Raw genomic sequence first — 22,225 nt, 5'->3', positions numbered from 1 at the left:
ATTTAGTGTCTTCTACACTGTGTGCCTTGCAGTCACAGTCAAGGCAAAACAGTTCCCCAAGCCACCAGGGACGTCCTGGGCAGCGTGGTCTAATAGGAGAGTTACGACACTAGCATAGACTCCCACCGTAACAATGTAACGTAGAAACGCTCCCTTTATCCCAATGAAGAAGTTCCAATACTTGGAACTATATGGCGCGATCAAAGTGTGTTGTAATTCTTTCTTTCTATGTCTCTGGTCCTGGAGGCGGAAGTGTCGCCGCTCGCTGAAAAACACACAGAAGAAGAAGTGGGAGCGCTCGCTGATTGGCTGTTGATAGAGGCGTGAGTGTGTGTGACGTCACAGTGTCAGGAGAAGGGAGTCAAGATGGCGGCGGTGACCAGATGCTCTCTGAGTCTAGTCAGAACCCTGGTGAGTTTATTATCATAGATATAATAACATATTTATGATGTTTATGAGGTTTAATATGTTTATAAGGAGACATTACAGTGAGTGTGTGAGCTGGCATCATGATGCATGATGCCAGGCTGTGTGTTGGCACAGAGGAGAGGAGGTTGGCATGGAAATGAATGTAATGTTTCTGTACATTTCTCCAGGATGTGTCTCTTATAGCTGTGATTATTATTAATGTTTTTAGTGTTTTTAGTGTCAAGGACCTCCTCAGTTTAACATGCATTAGAGTTCACTGGTTATCAACCTTTTCATGCTGTCACCCCCCAAAATGATCATATTTGAACCTATTTGAACTGGGGACCCCCTAAATAATCATATTTTAACTGGGGACCCCCCACCCTGACAAGCACTTGGAATTGTAGAAGTTGAGGCGTTGCATTTTCTTTGACTCGGTGTTCCACAGATAAATATTGTGAAAATAGCAGATCTACAAGCTCAGTTTGTGAGCTTGTAGATCTGCTATTTTCTATGCTTTGTTTGCCTTTTTCTTGGGCAATATTTGACTATCTAGCCGATGTTTGACCATTTTGTAAAGTAATATAGTGTTTTGATGACTTTTGACACAATGACACATTGATTTTAGAGTTATTAAATAGTGTTAAATAGTCTCTTTATAAATGTACAGATACCCTGTAAACACTGATACTGTATGTTGGCTTGTTTACTGTTGAGGAGAAAACAATGTTACACACATAATCCCCTGGGGAGGGGGCATTGTTAGGTGGTATTGTGATGCCAGTCTGTCCTGGGTGGCACAGAGGAGAGGTTGATTGAATTACATTACATTACATTACATTACAGTCATTTAGCAGACGCTTTTATCCAAAGCGACTTACAATAAGTGCATTCAACATAGGTAGGGAACTAAACTACTAATCACCAGAAGTCTGAAGTGCATTTTCTTCTAAAACAAGCAACTAAGAGTATACCTAGCGCTAAGATAAAAGTGACATACTGTATAGACAAGACACATAGCAAAATCAAATGAGCAAGAAACAAATAAGTGTATCGTCTAAACAATTATTTTATTATTATTGATAAATGTAAACAACATGAGGTACAGTCAGACATTAAGGCTCAAAGGATAACACAACATAAGTCCTGGTTATTGTCTCCTTTGTGGCAGTGCAGTAGCAAGAGTATTTTCCCATGTTTGTTCTATAGACCAATTATTTGTTTACTAACATTGAGACTGGACGCACAGGTGATTGTTTCACACAATCAATTCTCAACCTGTTGTTTTTGGGGTGCACTGGTTTCAGCACACCACAACCCCCTCTAACCTCTAACCCCAACCCCCTCTTGTGTGTTGGCTAGTGAGGCGCGTCCTAGTGAGACCTGACAGAATGGGTTTCATTTGCAACCAGTGTTACGTTGTCTGTTAAAGGGTCTATAGATGAGTGATACCAGATCATGGTGGCTCCCTCTAGTGGTGTGGCTGTGGGTGGCACTCACTTTGATGAGGTAGCCGGTCAGGTATCGAGGGCATTGAGTGAGGGCACTGTCCCTTTAACTATCTTAAATACCAATCCCATTTTGAATTGCTTAACCCTGTCTTCTACCCTGCGGGGTGTTTTGATCTTGTAGATCTGCTATTTTTGCTACTTTTGTGTGACATAGAATGGCCAGACAGTATGTACAATGTGTCCCTCTGGAGTGAGTTAGGAAATATAGTGGCCCTCTACATCATTGGTTCTCAAAGTGGGGTCCGGGGACCCCCAGGGGTACTTGAGGGGGTTCCAGGGGGTCCCCAGCTAAATGATGGATAGGAACCAAATGGACCCTTATGAGTCTGTAACTCTGAGAGTGTACAAATGGAACCAAATGGACCCTAACGGGTCCATTTGGTTCCATTTGTACACTCTCAGAGTTACATTAACATTGGTTTTACAATGTGAATTGGGGTCCCAGAGGTATAAATGCCATTAAATGGGGGTCCGTAGCCCTAATGCATGTCAAACTGGGGGTCCTTGAAATTAAAATGGTTGAGAATCACTGCTAGAGAGCCATAAAAACCTTCTCTTATGGTGGTCCCTGGCTTATCTTTTGAAATGGGGGTCCGCGGGGTAATAAGTGTCAATTAGGGGGTCCTTGACATGAAAAAGTTTGAGAACCACTGGAATAGACAATTCATCAATGTGGATGATGGCCACATGTTGTCTTCATAGTTAATATTGTTGTGCAAAGCCATTTATTACTGAAATAGTGAATGAAGCGCCAGGATGAGCAAACTTACATTTTTGAATTAGATCCTGACCCGTCCCTCTTTTTGCTCCTACAGTCCCCAGACCCCCCACCCCCCCCATCCCCCGCAGCAGTCCCACACAGCACTGCTGCTTTGCCACTGTATATAACAGAGTATGACTGACTCTGAATTACATCATTCATGTAGGGTGGCCATACGTCCTCTTTTCTCTTTTACCCGCAATACCCGGACATGTCCTCTTTTGGGGGGCTGTCTGGGTTATTTTATAAAATCCTTCAAATGTCCGGGGTTTTGAGAGTTTGGGTGATTACCCCCCCCACTTCTGGGACAAAGAAAAAAGAAAAAAACTCAGACGAGCCGGAGGCTTCTTTTAGGACGACAGAGAGGTGTGCGAGCAGCGCGATGGAGACCCGCCAATATTTTCCTTTTAGCTTGATATTGTTTGATGGCGAAATAAATCATGACTGATACACATGAAAGAAGACCCTTCACAGCTAATAGAGAATTTAAAATGTGAAGAATCGGTTCAGAATTGAATGAGTACGGCTGTAGTTAAATAGCGTGAAGTGTCCTCTTTTTGGGAATTCAGAATATGGTCACCCTATATTCAGTCCACATATAAATACAATACATTATTTTAAACATAATCTTTGTCACAGTCATTTATAGTAGTCCTTCAATGCACGGCCTGGTTTCGGGTTTCAAGCATTGTGTGTGTGGCCACATGTGGAGGAGGAGAATTTATATGTCACGGGAGAAGGGGAAAAACACGGGTACACGTGATACGGAAGTCTGCCGTGAGGAGCTGTGGAGGCAGCTTGAGCGTACACTTCATGTACACTCGCTCAATGCGGAAGTGGAGAGCCTCCTCGCCTCCTCCACTCGACTCCACTCGCCTCCTCCAAGAAGCACATGAACAATTGGAACCTGACTACTTCCGGTTCGAAGTCGGAGTGAGCGAGTGGCCGAGATTTTCGGTATTGGAATTTGGCTCTAGTGAATGCAAAGTCCTATTGAAAGTAACCTCCTTGTTAAGGCGTGAGCTGTGATTGGAGGATGAATGTGTGACGTGATGTTCACATCAGCTGACTGACGGCTGATTACAGCTGAAGCTTCAAGACTTCCGTGTCCTGCATGAACTAACACTATGCTTCATACCGTCACCTTGCTAAACTAATGGCCTAAGTCATTTTTTGAGGAAAATGATATTTTTGCCAAAGTCAGCTCCTCATGACACTGGCCACCTCTGGTAAAATGGCCTTATTGAATCTCCTAATTGAAAAGGATCATGCTGTTCACTCCCCTTTTAGTATAATGGCCTAACTCCTCAGTGTGACTTAGGCCAAAATAGGCATTTCACATGGTTTTGTGACTTAGGCCAAACTATTTACTGATTTAGGCCATTTTGTATTTTTTTTGCTTTTTTTGGGGGGGGGGCTAAGTCAGGTTTAATCCTATTTAAACCTATTTAAATCTCTTATGTTACATAACTGACAGACAGTGTTATTTCTATTTAAATAGTCATAATTTGTTATAAACATTTTGGGTGAAATGATTAAGAAATATCATATAGTTTTGTTTTGGATCAGTTTTTAATTTTCCTGAAAATGACATAGGCCATTAGTTTAGCAAGGTGACCATGTGTTTGTTTACATGAACTAACACTATGCTTCATGTGTTTGTTTACATGAACTAACACTATGCTTCATGTGTTTGTTTACATGAACTAACACTATGCTTCATGTGTTTGTTTACATGAACTAACACTATGCTTCATGTGTTTGTTTACATGAACTAACACTATGCTTCATGTGTTTGTTTACAGTTGTCTCATCAGAGACGTCGGTGTTTCAGAGTTCAGACGTTCAGAAACAACAGACCGGTCCAGACACAATGCTTCCTGCCTCCTCTCTGCACGGCCAGACTGATCCACACCACTTACAGTAAGTTATGATTTAATATTCATAAACATAACCACCTTATTAATATCACCTCTGCACTGACAGACTGATCCACACCACTTACAGTAAGTTATGATTTAATATTCATAAACATAACCACCTTATTAATATCACCTCTGCACTGACAGACTGATCCACACCACTTACAGTAAGTTATGTTTTAATATTCATAAACATAACCACCTCATTAATCTCACCTCTGCACTGACAGACTGCTTCATACAAGCTACTGTAAGGTTTATAGTTATGTTTCAAAGTTCCAGTTAAAGCTAATTGGATATTCAAAAATAGCAGATATACAAGTGAATATTTGTGCAAAAAAAAGGAACCCCCAGAAGCAAAGATTTGAGTTAAAAATGTTCGCTTAAAAAATGTAATACTCAAAGATTTGAAAAAAAATCAACCTTCTATTTTTGAATAGCCAAAGAAATCTAAAAATGACACAGATGCGTTGACACAACATTACTCTCATATTGTCTGACCATTGACTACAATGGCCGCTGGTTAACATGTTCATTCCATGTAGCGTTCATCTCATCCTGAATGCACTCTTTAAGTCAACTTCAATCACTGTTAGACAGACAGACATGTGATATTAAAATGTTTGAAACATTTTCTCTGTATTTTCCAATCTTGTGCGTACAGTGACCTGGCCTTGTCCACCATACAGTCTCATGCAAAGCTTAAAATGCAATTCAGATTTAGCGTGTGTATTAGACTGGTTCCAGGTTCATTTGTTGACCTGGCGTCCTATAGTTTCTATGGTTTCAATGTATGATTTAATATTTAGATAGTATATTGTTTAGACTGATGCTATGATCCTGTCTTATCAAAGACTCAGAACACCTGCTCATATCAACCTGCGCTGCTTGGTTTTATGCTTTAAACCAACATAGTCTCGCGTAGCCAGACCCCACAGAAAATGAAAAACAGCGACCTCTGCTGTTTGTGATCATTGTCTGTGGGGTCTGGCCGGAGGCAAATGGAAGCCTAGTGCGCAGGGAAACACCGGTTTCATGTCTGCCTTCAGCGCATCACTTCCGGTTGGTGCGACCATGTTTTCATTCCCACTAACAATATTTCTACACGGAACACTAACACCACTTCTCCCAGAGAACATGGATGGTTTTGGTTATAAGCCCACTTGTTTCTATGATGAAAGAGTAATTTAAAATGTGAATATCTTTCCGTGGTTTTGTCCGCTCCGAGGACGCTATTGTTAAATTAGTTTCGGCTAGTTTCGAGGGGGGGAGGGTGGATCATGGTGGATGGACACGTGAATCCCGCCCACTACATTTGATTGGGTAAAGCGCGGCCCACTTCCTGATCTGAAGGCACGCCCACTTTTAGCCAATGCGCACTGGTTAGGACGAACCGCTCCGACAGATTCCACCGCAGGTCGGAATCTGTTCTTGAGAGATTAAAACCAACATGACAGCCATGTAAACAAACACACCGTCATTTACAACTAAACGTTGCTCTCAACAATGTTTTTGAAAACATTTGAAGCGATAAATAGACGATGCAGTAACTGAAAATGTATTCTATTTGATCAACACTTCCTGTGGTTTTCCGAGGCGAACTTGTCCGCCCAGCGCAACACTTATAGCATACTTTGATTACCGTGAGCAAGAAAATACTTTGTTTTGTCGTTACTTTTGGGTCAATTTATTTATTTATTTATTAATATGTATATATGTATATTCATATGTTTCCAGGGAGTCATGGTCCCATCCTTCAGTTCAAGTTGTCTGACATTGGAGAGGGAATCATGGAGGTTACGGTTAAAGAGTGGTACGTAGAAAGAATCTGTCAGAAACTCTGATTTTAAACGTTTAAAGTTTGTTTCAGAAGCGTTCTTTAATTCTACCATGCTGTCACTCTGTACTAAAGACATGTAGAAACTCACTATGCTGCCTTTACATCTTTAATGACACACTTCATCCTGTTGGATTCATCATCCACAATATGGATCATAATAATATCAAAACAAATGACACGTTAAAAAAATACCAAAAGAAGAAGAAGTGACATTTCATGATATAGACCATTGGTTCTCAAAGTGGGGTCTGGGGACCCCCAGGGGTCCTTTGGGGTGGTTCCAGGGGGTCCCCAGCAAAATGTGTTATTATAGCATCACAGTAAATGTAACCACTTCGTCTGGAATGTTGACTTAAAAAATTGGCAGCAGTCGGTCAATTGGAAAAGAGTTTGGGAAAATGTCTCTCTCTCTCATCACGAAATTATAACTTTATCAAATGTTGAATTTTAAATGTATCCATAGATTCTATTTGACTCCAAGGAAACGTTTTCAACTCCAGCTCTGTACAACACACATTTGCAGACTATGTAACAACAACAAACTGGGAACATATATGCACATGATGTGGGAGTGTCCAGATGTGAATTATGTTTGGTTCAGAGTTTCACACGTATTATCTGAGGTAATGGGAATTCTTATCCCCCTCTTACCTAATGTTTTAATGTTGAATGATGATTCAGTGACCGGGTTGACAATGCCACAAAGAAGACTCTTAAGGCCTTTGCAGACAGGGTGCCATTAGTCAATCACTTTTTACCGCATGTGAAAAGACGCACGAATCGAACTGGGTTCCATTGGAAAAGAAACACATCGCCGCATCGCATCGCCACACGGTCAATTGGGAGCTGGTGTGCATGAGGTCATTGAGAACCATGTGTTCACTTAAAAATGTATATTGTCCGTTTTTTCCGTGCGAAAAATCGCACCCTGTCTGCTAAGGCCTTTACTCTCTTGGGGCTGACAGCTGCGAAAAAGCTGCTGGTCCTGAGATGGAAACCTCCCCATAACATAGAAGCTTCACAATGGATCTTTGCACTAATGGACATGATCTCTGGAACTCTCTATAGCTGGAACCAATGGAGCAAAAGAAAACATGCTTGATATCTTAGCCACAGCACTGGAGAAACTTAAATCATGCTGTTAACATCATACATATATATCTACTGATTATTATTATCTCCTTTTTCTGCGGTTTTGTACCTGTATTTGCTTTGTTTAGTTTATTTTATATACTAATGTATTTGTCCTGTCTATGCTTGTTCAACCTGTGGGCCATGAAGGGTGGGGGTGGGGAGTAGGGGAAATTGTTAACTGGAGGGTCAAATAAGAACCCCTTGTTGGGCAGTTTAAATGTACATTGGAATCAGCTGTACAGTAGTACTGTGCAGGACATGCTTGTCCAATCCTCCAGCTATGTGAACACAAAATAAAATAAAAACTTGATCACCATCATTCAAGGACCCTAACGGAAACAATTCCGCAAGACTTTTTTGGTTGGACCTTTTAGACAAAAGTATTATAAATGTAAATGTGTTGTTTTACATTCTTTTGCCTAATAAAAATTTCAATCAATCAATCAATCAAACCAAAAAGAAAAAAAATGTAACCACTTTAACCTTTTATACTTTGGCTATTCAAAAATAGCAGATCTACAAGCTCATAGCTACGAGCTTGTAGATCTGCTATTTTTGGAAAATCGTGAACATTTTGTGCAATTGTTTGAATATATATATATTTAATATATATATTTATTTAAGTGAACATTTGTATAGGCGCTTTAAATACATTTTTAAATACATTTGTGTGTGTGTGTGTGTGTGTGTGTGTGTGTGTGTGTAACAGGTATGTGAAGGAAGGAGACAAGGTGTCTCAGTTTGACAGTATCTGTGAGGTTCAGAGTGACAAGGCGTCTGTGACCATAACCAGCCGTTATGACGGAGTGATCCGTAAGCTGCACTACGATGTGGACGCCACGGCGCTGGTGGGCAAACCGCTGGTCGACATCGAGACGGAATCCAGTCCAGGTGGGAAACCTTTACCTGAACATTTAAGACCCCCGTTTAATGACTATAATGTGATGTCTGGAATCAACACATTGACACATTAAAAAATACGCTGTAACACAACTTAGGAATGATCCCTTGACTCTGAGAGAAGGAATGGATGGATGTGACGTTGTTCCAAAAAACGTCAGTTCTGAATATGTATATATATATTTCCACCTCCGAAACATTTCAAAACTCCGCCCCACACTCACACTGGCAGATTCAGAGAAACTTGTCCACGCCTTCGTCTCCTCCAGGTTGGACTACTGTAACGCACTGCTCATCGGGATCCCTAGCAAGAGCCTTCAAAGGCTCCAGTATATACAAAACAGCGCGGCTAGGATCCTGATGAGAGTGCGTAAACATGAACACATCACACCCATCCTCCGTTCACTCCACTGGCTTCCCGTCTCCTTCAGAACCCAATACAAGGTATCCCTTCTGACACATCAGTGCATCCACGGCAACGCTCCTTCCTACCTCAAGGAATTAGTCCAGTGTTTATCAACCTTTTTGGTGCCAAGGCACACCTGGCATAGCCAAAATATCCCAGGGCACACCTAGAATTTAGCGTCTTCTGGCCCTGGGTGCATCTCTTCTTTGCTGGTGGAGCTCTCATCATCTTGTAGTAATAATACTGAGTGCCAAAGCAAACCCTGTGCCCCTTTTATACAGTACCAGGTAGGACAACATATTTGCATTCCTATGGGTGATGGTCGCTACACTGAATGGACTCGGGCGTGGCTGTGTGTGAAACGGATGATGGCCGTATCGATTGACGGACGATCACCACTATTGTTCTCGAGGGGCTGGGTTCACACTTTCTTCAAACGGCGCGGCACACCTCAGCAGTACTCGCGGCCCAAAATTGGGCCCTTTGCCAGGGTTGATAAACACTGAATTAGTCCCTCTAAAACCCTCAACCCGCAACACCCGTTCTGCAAACACATACCTCCTCAAAACCCACAAGGCAAATCTACGCACCATGGGCGACCGGGCTTTCTGCTAGGCCTCCCCCGAACTGTGGAACGCACTCCCTATCCACCTGAGAGCTCCACAGTCACTTGATTCCTTTAAGAGAGGACTAAAGACTTACCTTTTTAGTAAAGCATTTCCTTAGCTGGTTTTACCTCTAGGCTTTATGCCCCATGTTTTTAATAGTTTACTTCTAGTTTCCTAATTGTTGTTTTCTTTTATTGGTGTGATGTTTCTGTTTTTATGCAATTGCCTTCTGTAGCACTTTGAGATTTCTTGTAAATGTAAAGTGCGTTATAAATAAAATCCATTATTATTATTATTATTATATATTTTTTTTAAGCGAACGTTGTAACTCAGATCTAATCTTCTAAATCCTAACAGTTTTTTGATAAAAACGTATGTTGCTACAACATCAGTGTAAGATTTACAAGCTTGTGAGTGCCTTACTACGAGCTTGTAGATCTGCTCTTTTTGAATAGCCAGAGAAATCTTAACATGACACAGATCCGTTCCCGGTCTTAATGGATTAAAGACCTGGTGAAATGAAAAATATGTTTTTCACAGTTTTAGAGCATATCTGTGGTCATAATATGGACATACCTAACTATAGATAATGTAATTGTGTGTGTGTGTGTGTGTGTGTGTGTGTGTGTGTGTGTGTGTGTGTGTGTGTGTGTGTGTGTGTGTGTGTGTGTGTGTGTGTGTGTGTGTGGTTTCCTGTCTCCAGAGGAGGCCCATGAAGAGGATGTGGTGGAGACCCCGGCCATGTCACATGACGAACACACCCACCAGCAGATCAAAGGTCACAAGACTCAGGCCACGCCCGCTGTGAGGCGCCTCGCCATGGAGAACAACGTAAGAGCTATGACCTCATCATCATAGTGATGACATCATCATCCATGTTTTTCGGTTATATTTATTATTATATTATTATATTTATACGGTTCCAGTTCCTTGGACGCTCCTCTTAGCCCCACGATTCCTCACGATTTTCTCACGATTTTTTAAACAAAATTATTTTCCAGACAAATGACCGAAAAATCTTTTTCTTTATTATTTCTCTTACACAAATCCAGACCAGTATTTTCTTCTTTTTTTTTTTACAATACTGTTTGTTTTCTCTTATTCTCTTTACTGTAACAAATGACTGGAAACTTTTTTTTTCTTACACAAATGTCAAATCCAGGTTTCTTTTAACAACAATACTCTTACCCTCTTTTCAAGACTATCAAAGAATTGCTGCCTTTTTATTCCTGAGGTAGATAACAAGACAACTGTACTGTAAGCCAGGCACAAACTAAGGCATATTTATAGTTTTCTTTGTCTTAACATTAACAACAATGAAATACAATTTTAACAATACCCTTACCCTCTTTTCAATACTGCCTTTTTATTCCTGAGGTAGATGATACAAGCCATGAAGCCAACTGTAGTGTAAGCCAGGCACAAACGTTTTCTTTGTCTTAACAAAAATGAAATACAACTTTAAAATAAAGAATAACTTAAAATATATTTTGTCTTAGCAAAAATAAAATGAATTTCAAAACAAAGCCCCCCAGATAAAATAAATAAATGATAAATAAAATCTTTTCACATAAACAAACTAGTCTTCTTAGCCCACTTGCTCCTTGGAGTTTACATTTTCTCTGTTTAGTTTTTTTTTTTACATGTTTTTCTTTAGGAACACCAGCATATCTACATTCTCAGGTTGCAGCTGAGATCTCTGAGCATTCACAATACCCCCAGCTGTTGAAAAGACCCTTTCACTAGGGACAGAGGTGGCTGGTATGGAGAGGAAGGCTTTAGCAAGAGGGGAAAGCAGTGGGTATTGCTTTGCATTTTCCTTCCACCAGTTGAGTGGGCAGCTTTTGAGGGAAATGCATGTTTCATTTCTGTACTTATCCATTTCTCTCTCAATCTGAGAGGTGGGCTGTGGTGCAGGTGCTGCTGCTACAGTGAAAGTCCCTCCAAGGAGATCTTCCAAGGCTGTTTTCTTGGGAGGAGGTGGTCCTTCTAGCTCAGGTCCCCCTGCTGTGTCTGTCCCTTCTGCTGTGTCTGTCTGTGTCTGGTCAACAGGCTGTTCTGCTACTGCACTGGTGCCTGCTACCACCTCATCACTGGTCTCAGTGGTCTGTAAATTGCAGGAGAAAAAAAATACTTTAGTCAATCTAATAGCCAGGGGTCTCATTTATCACAGAAACAACACTTGCTAGACCTATATCAGGAAGGCATTTAGAAAAGATATAGACTAAGGCAATAAACCACGAAGGCATTAATAAAATAACAATGCAAGAAAATAACTAAACATTATTTTCAGTATTAGAAAGTGAGAAATTGTTGAGTTAATACCTGGATGTGGTTGTTAAACTGCACAGCTTTCTCCTAAAGCCTGCTGTACACATCCTGGCGTGTTTCTTCCTCTAGATGAGGCAGGTTGCAGAATCTGGGGTCTAATGCAGTATACTCCAGCAGGTACTTCTGCTCATCTCTGTATCTGCTGGAAAGATTGGTGAGGATGGCTCTCTTCATGCTGGCCACTGTGGACGAGTCTCCTTCACTGGGTGACATGCTGTTCTCTATCTGGTGCTTTAAGGGCTCAATGAGAGACACAGTTGGGCTTTTTTCATCACACATCACAGTGGTGGCTGATTTCAGAGGTTTCAGTAGCTTCACAATATCATAGGCATCACGTATGTCTGAGCTACTCAATGTGTCCAGATCACCAGCATTTTTTCGGACTGAATCTGAGAGGAGAGCTGCAGCGATAGCTGGTTGCTGCTCCAGGTATCTCTCAAGCATATCCATAGTGCTGTTCCAGCGCGTTACGACATCCATGATTAGCTTGTTATCAGCAAGTGCCAGCTGTTTCTGTTTGGCTTTGAACACAGCATATGCGGAGGTGCTTCGGTGGAAGAAGGCTGCAACACGCCTCACCCGACCTAGTAATCGGCTGACACAATTCACTTTCAAACCCGCCTGCGTGGCCAAGTTTAAAGTGTGGGCAAAACACTTGATATGGGGAGCGAACCCGCCAGCCTCTCTCACCGCAACGTCCATGTTCCTCGCGTTGTCCGTAACAATAGCAATGTCACCATTAGGCCTTTTAAGATTCCATTCAGTCACAGCTGTTTTCAGAACGTCACCTATGTTTATTCCAGTGTGCGATTCGTACATAGGGCGAGTTTGAAGCACACAGTTTACGATCTCCCACTTGCTTGAAATACCATGGGCCGTGATAGTGATATAACTCTCGGTGGCCCTCGATGTCCAGCCGTCTGTTGTAATCGCTATGGCATCTAAATCTTGGAGGCTCTGAATAACCTTTTCTTTTACTTCCTTGTAAAGCGCTGGCATTACTTTATCGCTAAAGTGCGGACGTGACGGGAGATGGTATTGTGGCTCCAGCATGTTTACCATTTGCCTAAACCCTTCATTTTCAACAACGGAGAACGGCCTCATATCTTTGGCCATGAAAATAGCGATGGACCTCGTAAGCTCTGTGGCTCTTGCACCCGTTGGGGGGTGGGGGGTTCCAAATCCACTCGGCAGCGTTGTTTGGCCTTTGGACACACTTTTCTTTCGGGCTGTACTGGCTGGAGGGGTTGACTGTAGCTTCTCTTTATGATGGCGGTGTACATGCTGCATCATGTTGCTTGTGTTGTTTGTGTTGGGAAGTAACTTCTGGCAATACTTGCAGATCGTGTTTGTTTTGTTTGTTATCTTCTCGCCTTTTTCGTTTTCTGTCTTAGGGAAGCCAAAATGTTTCCACGCCTCTGACTTGAAACTGAATGGTGCCTCCACAATTTCAACATCACTTGTTGCAAACCCCGCCATAACTCACGTTCTTTTTTCTTTTCTCTCTCTCCGTATTTACTCTCTGCTCACTGTGCTCTGCATTTACGCCCCGCCTTTGTGTTCTACCGGCACTATGCGTGACGTAGGACGTCAAACAAGTAGTGACGCAGCACGTTGAACAGGGAATGGAGTTTAACTCTTGTGCGCCCTCTGCTGGTTGCATCGCGATGTCATATTTTATTGCATCGATTTAAATCGTCGCCACTTTGAATCAATTTAAATCGATATACGATAAATCGTTACATGCCTAACACATAATAATGCATAACCTCCATGTGTTCAGATTAAGCTCAGTGAGGTGGTGGGAACAGTTAAAGATGGACACATAATAATGCATAACCTCCATGTGTTCAGATTAAGCTCAGTGAGGTGGTGGGAACAGTTAAAGATGGACACATAATAATGCATAACCTCCATGTGTTCAGATTAAGCTCAGTGAGGTGGTGGGAACAGTTATAGATGGACACATAATAATGCATAACCTCCATGTGTTCAGATTAAGCTCAGTGAGGTGGTGGGAACAGTTAAAGATGGACACATAATAATGCATAACCTCCATGTGTTCAGATTAAGCTCAGTGAGGTGGTGGGAACAGTTAAAGATGGACACATAATAATGCATAACATCCATGTGTTCAGATTAAGCTCAGTGAAGTGGTGGGAACAGTTAAAGATGGACACATAATAATGCATAACCTCCATGTGTTCAGATTAAGCTCAGTGAGGTGGTGGGAACGGGCCGAGACGGTCGTATTCTCAAAGAGGACATCCTCAACTTCCTGGCCAAGCAGACGGGCGCCATCCTGACGCCGTCGCTGCCCTTCCAGGAGATCCAGACTCCGCCCCCGGCCCCCCGGCCCAAGGAGAAGGCTCCGTCCAGCGCTCCCCTGCTGGCCACGCCCCCCAGACCCAAACCCGTCTTCACAGGGAAAGATGTCACTGAACCCCTGAAAGGTTTATCAGTTTATTATTATCTCACATTTACTATTAAAAATGTAGTGTTTTATGCTTTTGCTTTTCTTTTTTTCTTTATCATTAAATTAAATATATTCTGGCTCTGTAAAGCACTTTGAGCTGCATTTCATGTCATGAAAGGTGCTATACGAATAAAGTGTATTATTATTATTATTATAAGTATAAGATTAGGATGTGTATATGTGACGAGAGTTATATACAGGGCTGCACATAACTGGTGCGCAGGTGCACATGCGCACCCAAAAAAAATAATGCGCACCACATCAGACGACGCGAGGCGCTTTTGCGTACCAACAGCTGGGACAGGAATTTCCAAGCTTTTATTTTTTAGCAAAACTAAAAAATAAAAGCCTGGAGATCGAGGCTAGGAATTTACCTCCTGAAGCCACACTCACACAATCACGCTAAAGCATGCGTCGGCCCCATGTACAGCCATTAGGCACAGGGGGAGGGGACGTATGCTGCACGGGATTGTGTGAGTGTTGCCTCGCATATCGCGTCGCCTCGCATCGCCTCGCTGCGCGCACGCAGCCAGCAGCGGCTGTTAGAGGCACTCGTCACCGATGATGAACGCACCGTAATGGTGAAAAAATATGGCGTGAACGTCCCAATCTGGCGGATAAAAACAGCGTAGCACAGGGCACCAACCTTGGGGGGTTCACCAAACGGCGTGAGAGAAAAAAAAAAGCGAAAATCGGCGGAATTTGGAAGCAGAGAGTCCTTTTCTCTCGTGCTGCACCCCCCCCACCCCCCGTTGACAAAACTGTGCTGAATCTCTACCCCCCCCCCCGTTGACAAAACGGCACGGGACCATTTATTTTGCGCGCACCAAGTCACATCTCCAGGTGCTCTTCTGAGTATTAGACCTAAAAAGTTATGTGCACCCCTGGTTATATACTGTCTATTGCACACAGTGTTGGACCCATTACTCAAAAAAGTAATTTGTTACTTTATACTTCGAAGACCATGTATGTTGTGATGTTCTCCAGGGTTCCATAAAGCCATAGTTTAAAGACCATGTTTGCTCTTGTTCTCCAGGGTTCCATAAAGCCATAGTTTAAAGACCATGTTTGCTCTTGTTCTCCAGGGTTCCATAAAGCCATGGTGAAGACCATGACGGCAGCTCTGAAGATCCCTCACTTTGGTTACTGTGATGAGGTGGACCTGAGCCGACTGGTGGCTCTGAGATCTCAACTCAAGCCTGTGACTGAAGCCCGAGGAGTCAAGCTGAGCTACATGCCCTTCTTTATCAAGGTAAAAACTGAGCTATAAGCCCTTCTTTATCAAGGTTAAAAACTGATTCACAAGCCCTTCTTTATCAAGATAAAAACTGAGCTATAAGCCCTTCCTTTTCAAGGTAAAAACTGAGTCATAAGCCCTTATTTATCAAGGTAAAAACTAAGCTACAAGCCCGTCTTTATCAAGGTAAAAAACTGAGCTATAAGCCCTTCTATATCAAGGTAAAAACTAGGCTACAAGCCCATCTTTAGCAAGGTACCACCTTAAAGCAGAAAGCTTCCTTCGATGCATGAGGAGTGAGCATGCCACTTCTTATCACCTGACAGGGAGGAGTTTCCCCGTTAGGACGTAGCTTCTTATCACCTGACAGAGGGGAGTTTCCCCGGTAGGACGTAGCTTCTTATCACCTGACAGGGGGGAGTTTCCCCGTTAGGACGTAGCTTCTTATCACCTGACAGGGAGGAGTTTCCCCGTTAGGACGTAGCTTCTTATCACCTGACAGGGAGGAGTTTCCCCGTTAGGACGTAGCTTCTTATCACCTGACAGAGGGGAGTTTCCCCGGTAGGACGTAGCTTCTTATCACCTGACAGAGGGGAGTTTCCCCGGTAGGGCGTAGCTTCTTATCACCTGACGGGGGGAGTTTCCCCGGTAGGACGTAGCTTCTTATCACCTGACAGGGGGGAGTTTCCCTGGTAGGACGTAGCTTCTTGTCACCTGACAGGGGGGAGTTTCCCTGGTAGGACGTAGCTTCTTGTCACCTGACAGGGGGGAGTTTCCCTGGTAGGACGTAGCTTCTTATCACCTGACAGGGGGGAGTTTCCCTGGTAGGACGTAGCTTCTTATCACCTGACAGGGGGGAGTTTCCCTGGTAGGACGTAGCATGTGGAAGGAACACGTTATTCCAACCAGTTCCTTTCCCCTCCATCAGGCGCCCTGGCTGACCAGGGGGAGGCAGTATAGAGACCAGGATTATTGCATGTTTATTGTGAGGGTAGCTAGGAGACACGGGGAGAACAAACAAACTCCACACTGAATGAACCTACATTGATATCTAAGAGTCTGGATTATATCCACCGTGATCTGAACACTCACCTCTTCAGACCGTATCACCTGACCTAGCCTTGACCACCATGCAGTATTATGCAAAGATTAAATGTCATTTAGACCATTGGTTCTCAAACTTTTTCATGTCGAGGACCCCCAAATTGACACGTATTAGCCCGCGGACCCCCATTTGAAAAGTTATGCCAGGGACGCCCATAAGAGAAGATTTTTACGGCTCTCTAGCAGTTATTCTCAACCATTTTAATGTCAAGGACCCCCAGTTTGACATGCATTAGGGCTACGGACCCCCATTTAATGGCATTTATCACTTGGACCGCAATTTATATTGTAAAATGTATATTGTAAAATGTATGTCAATGTAACTCTGAGAGTGTACAAATGGAACCAAATGGACCCGTTAGGGTCCATTTGGTTCCATTTGTACACTCTCAGAGTTACAGACCCATAAGGGTCCATTTGGTGCCTAATCTATCATTTAGCTGGGGACCCCCTGGAACTCCCTCAAGGACCCCTGGGGGTCCTCGGACCCCACTTTGAGAACCAATGATTTAGACAGTATGTTATTTAGACAGATGCTACTGTAGGTTCATTGTTTACCTATGATCCTATAGTTTACTGAGACACTACACTGTCTCTGTATTCTATGATCCTATAGTTTACTGAGACACTACACTGTCTCTGTATTCTATGATCCAATAGTTTACTGAGACGCTACACTGTCTCTCTGTATTCTATGATCCTATAGTTTACTGAGACACTACACTGTCTCTCTGTATTCTATGATCCTATAGTTTACTGAGACACTACACTGTCTCTGTATTCTATGATCCTATAGTTTACTGAGACACTACACTGTCTCTGTATTCTATGATCCTATAGTTTACTGAGACACTCCACTGTCTCTCTGTATTCTATGATCCTATAGTTTACTGAGACACTACACTGTCTCTCTGTATTCTATGATCCTATAGTTTACTGAGACACTACACTGTCTCTATGTATTCTATGTATGTGTTTACCTTGTTTACTGTAAGTCTGATAAATGAATACATTATAAATTGAATCTACATTCATATCTAAGAGCTTGTCGTATATTAGAGTTGTGATGTGATCTCTGTCTTCTGATTGGTTCAGGCTGCGTCACTGGGTCTGCTGCACTTCCCCATCCTCAACGCGTCGGTAGATGAAGGCTGTCAGAACATTACATATAAGGTATGTGTCAATATGATATCTAATAAGTAGATATTAATATGAATAAGTACATCTCATAGCATCGGTATGGACATGGACACAGCTCCAGGGTCTGTTGGTTCCTAGTGTGTTACATATTAACACATCGAGTGTCAGAGGCTTTTTAAAACTCATAACATAGGCCTAGCCATGGACACATATTAATAAACATATTAATAAACATATGTATGTTATTGCAGGCGTCTCATAACATAGGTCTAGCCATGGACACATGTTAATAAACATATTAATAAACATATGTATGTTCCATACAGGCGTCTCATAACATAGGTCTAGCCATGGACACATGTTAATAAACATATTAATAAACATATGTATGTTCCATACAGGCGTCTCATAACATAGGTCTGGCCATGGACACATATTAATAAACATATTAATAAACATATATGTATATTCCATACAGGCATCTCATAACATAGGTCTAGCCATGGACACGGCTCAGGGTCTGCTGGTTCCTAACGTGAAGAACGTTCAGCTCCTCAGTGTGATGGACATCGCTGTGGAGCTCAACCGTCTGCAGAGTCTGGGCTCCACCGGCCAGCTGGGAACCAACGACCTCACAGGGGGCACCTTCACCCTGAGCAACATCGGATCTGTAAGACCTCACACACACTGTACTCTACCTTTACCCTGTCTAATATCGGACCTGTAAGACCTCACTCTATAACACCTTTACCCTGTCTAATATCGGATCTGTAAGACCACACTCTATAACACCTTTACCATGTCTAATATCAGATCTGTAAGACCTCACTCACTCCTCTGTACATGACATAAACCATTCAGACCAGATCTGATGTTTTTTTTATCTTCAGTCTGTTGAACATCACTGACCTCTATGTTACCAAAGGTACTGGACGTATGTTGTCTCAGAAAGGTTTGCAAAGATTTTAGTTCAAATGTTCGCTTTGAAAAATATATATATCTTCAAAGATGTGCACACATTTTCAAGACCTTTCAAAAATATCAGATCTACAAGCTCGTGGCGCCCGCGCTACGAGCTTGTAGATCTGCTATTTTTGAACGTAACGTTGCCACAACGTTACATGTTGACTATAGGGCAGTGGTTCACAACCTGTTTAAAATAATCATCATTGAGAGAGCAACTTGTGACGAGCACTTGGAATTGTAAGTTGAGGCAGTCAGTTTAGTTTGACTCGGTCCCACAGATACAAATTGTGAAAATGGCAGATCTACAAAGCTCACAGTGCCTCACAATGCGAGGCGTTGTGAGCTTGTAGATCTGCTATTTTCACAAATGTTGCCTCTCTCTTATATTATTTGACATTTTGGCCAATGTTTGACCAGTTCTTAGTAAATTGTATTGTTTATTGGATCTTGTTTAGTCGATACTTATTTGTTTTAGCTCCTGCTCATTTGATTTTCCTATTGTGTCAGCAGTAGGAAGCTGATATATAGCACTTTTACCTTAGCACTAGGTATACTCTTAGTTGCTTGTTTTAGCAGAAAATGCACTTAATACTTCTGGTGATTAGTAGTTTTTTCCCTACCTATGTTGAATGAACTTATTGTAAGTCACTTTGGATAAAAGCGTCTGCTAAATGACTGTAATGTAGTATAGTTTGTTGATTACTTTTGATGCAGTAATGCTCTTTAAAAACATAATTATATTAGGTCTTAAAAGTCCTTAAACCACTAAGACCTGGAACGCATCTGTGTCACTTTAGATTTATTTGGCTATTTTTGAAAAATCTTGGGGGAAAAAAAATATTTTTTTTCAAAAAAGTTTGAAATTAAAATTAGATTTTTTTAAAGAATTGCCTCAGGTTTTAATGGGTTAAATTGTCACTTCACTGTCATGTGGGGACCGCCCTGGGGGTCCCGACCCACAGGTTTAAAACCCTGGGGGGGGGGGGGGCGGGTGAGTTATGATTCTGTCCCTATCTAAAGGGACTTAACTCAATCGGCGCTGAGCCGGCTGAAGCAGACTTCACAACGTTCTGCACGGAAACTGGTTCGCTCGGTGGTGTCTCTCGTCTTTTTTTGGGGGGGAGGGGGGGGGGGGGTTTGCGGCGCGGTCACCCATTACGTCTTGGGTTTCAGAATGACTCTTCAACATTCTGTTTAGACGTGAGAATAATGTATAATGTCTTCTTCTGTGGTCAGATTGGAGGAACGTACGCCAAGCCAGTCATCCTGCCTCCTGAGGTGGCCATCGGTGCTCTGGGAAAGATCCAGGTAATACTGCTATATACTATAATACTACTAATACATACTAATACTATACATATATTGTACATATGTTATTTTATTGGTCATGGACACCAGTCATAACATATGTTATGGTTTTCTGCATGTTTTGTTTGGTTTGTACATATAGTGTTATTTTTCCTGTATTTTTGTGTTGATATTTGAACTGTTTGGTTGCTACTATATATGTCTATGAATTGAATACCAAGGACCCTAATGGAAACAGGACCGCAGGGCCCTTTTTGGACGGACCTTTTAGACAAAGTGTTATAAATGTAATTGTGCTGTTTAAATTTTTTGCCTAATAAAATATTCAATCAATCAATACATTTATAAATAGTACATCCTGAGGTGGCCGTCAGTGCTCTGGGTTAGCTCCAGGTGATGAATTTTACTAATGAATACTATGTTTATGTTTATAAATGCTAATCATATCATAACATCCATGTTTCATCTCTATGATAAACCAGACATCTTTACATCTCTGACAGGTCATACACCAGATGATGTTGATGAAGAGTCTGTATTAGAGATAGCCTTCACCTTTGACCCTAGCCTAGAGGAAGCCTTTATTACCAAGGTCATTTAAATACCAACCACTCCTACATACCATCTCAGAGCTGGGCTATAGAGTACAGACTATAGAGTACAGACTATTGGTTTTATATTAGGCAGCCATAGGACACTGCACTGTGTCAGAAGCCAGAACAGAAGCCACAAACTTTATCGTGGATAAAAGCATCCAGCATTATGTAGGCCTATCATTAGGCTATCCAATGTTGCTGGTTGCCATGGAAACTATAATATTAAAATCAAAACAAAAGCCGTACATTAAGGGAGAAAGGATCGCTTTAGGGCAGGGCAGGCTGAAATCCACGTAGTCACTGTAGGAAATCATTCAAACGGCAGTATTATCTTTGATAATAAACAGTTAATAAACAGGAACACATTCCAGTTTATTAACACATTCCACGCCAGAGGTTAATCTCATAATGTACTCACCAGCGCCAGCGTTTTATTGTTGTTTTTTTGTTTTCTTCACGTCGCCACAGACACAGTTAAATCCGTTAAAATTGCGCGTTCATTTGGTTCTAAACACACAGGGGATCTGTGTGAGACGAGCAGTGAAGACCGCTTCCATTTGCGATCCATCTTGAAGCTACAGCGGTGAACGCTAAACAGTGATCAGCGAGGAGAAAAACAACAACCGAGATAATCGACTTTTAGGTTTCGTTCTAGACAGGAAGCGGATGGGATCGGAAAAAACGGATTCCGGATAATTCCATTTCCGGTGGTGCTACAATGAAATGTGTCGTGTCGAACGAGGCCTACAATGCAATGTGAACCTGTGAGTGAAAAATAGGTTTTCACTTTAAATAGGTTCGCGTAGGTCTACGCGATTGGCACTCAATGTGTTAACTGTACTGGGAGGCTGCTGCTCTTGTAATAAGCTGTCTGTCCGTAATGACATTGTTGGACAGCAGTCTGTGTGATGACAGACAGAAAGAGGACTTGCAAATATCTGAAGTTCTGAAGTTGTTTATGACCGATCTATCATATGCCATGATTTTATGAATGTAAAGTTAACTGTACCTTTAATATTTGTTTCCTCGTATGCTCTCCTTTATTTGGACATGAATACATTGTGTGTGTGTGTGTGTGTGTGTGTGTGTGTGTGTGTGTGTGTGTGTCTCAGGTTCTCCCCAGGTTCGATTCCCGGGGGGAGGTGGTCAAAGCTCACATCATGGTGGTCAGCTGGTCAGCTGACCACCGGATCATCGATGGAGCTTCTATGTGTCGCTTCTCTAACCTGTGGAAGGATTACCTGGAGAACCCTTCTGTCATGGTGCTGGACCTCAAATGATCCCAATATGTACCCCCATACCCCCCCACCTGTACCCCCATACCCCACCCCCCCCCACCTGTACCCCCATACCCCCCCCCGTACCCCCCCCCCACCTTGGTCCTGGATCTAAAACGATCCCCCTAAGCCCCTCCTCTTCCACACTATATATATATTAGTTTCCTAAAATAGAGAGGGAAGAGGAGCGCTTGGTTTTGTTACCTCAGAAGGTCAGGCACACCCACAACACGACCTCAAGGCTCACAAGCTGGGGGGGGGGGGGCTAGGGGGAGGGGCTAGGGGGAGTGGGTGAGCCGTA

General features: G+C 42.4%; 1 protein-coding gene across 2 annotated transcripts; it reads left to right on the top strand.

Annotated features, from left to right (window-relative positions):
* Positions 1 to 353: 353 nt before the first annotated feature.
* Positions 354 to 21,932, top strand: dbt (dihydrolipoamide branched chain transacylase E2). 2 transcript variants are annotated; one of them, XM_084066288.1, is made up of 11 exons: positions 354 to 411; positions 4,485 to 4,602; positions 6,339 to 6,414; positions 8,285 to 8,466; positions 10,193 to 10,320; positions 14,030 to 14,273; positions 15,382 to 15,548; positions 17,733 to 17,810; positions 18,256 to 18,447; positions 19,980 to 20,051; positions 21,760 to 21,932. In XM_084066288.1, exons 1-11 carry the CDS (start codon positions 367 to 369, stop codon positions 21,925 to 21,927), a joined length of 1,470 nt encoding a protein of 489 aa, XP_083922414.1. In that variant the 5' UTR covers positions 354 to 366; the 3' UTR covers positions 21,928 to 21,932. The 2 variants fall into 2 exon arrangements, with proteins under 2 accessions (XP_083922414.1, XP_083922415.1); XM_084066289.1 differs by lacking the exons at positions 354 to 411; positions 4,485 to 4,602 and adding an exon at positions 4,755 to 4,768.
* The last annotated feature ends 293 nt before the right edge of the window (positions 21,933 to 22,225 follow it).

The sequence above is a fragment of the Gymnoscopelus microlampas genome, assembly GCF_963454915.1.
Source record: "Gymnoscopelus microlampas genome assembly, chromosome: 9".
NCBI classification, from domain to species: Eukaryota; Metazoa; Chordata; class Actinopteri; order Myctophiformes; family Myctophidae; genus Gymnoscopelus; species Gymnoscopelus microlampas.
The sequence above is the reverse complement of the archived record's forward strand: the minus strand, read 5'-3'. Positions and strand labels throughout refer to the sequence as shown.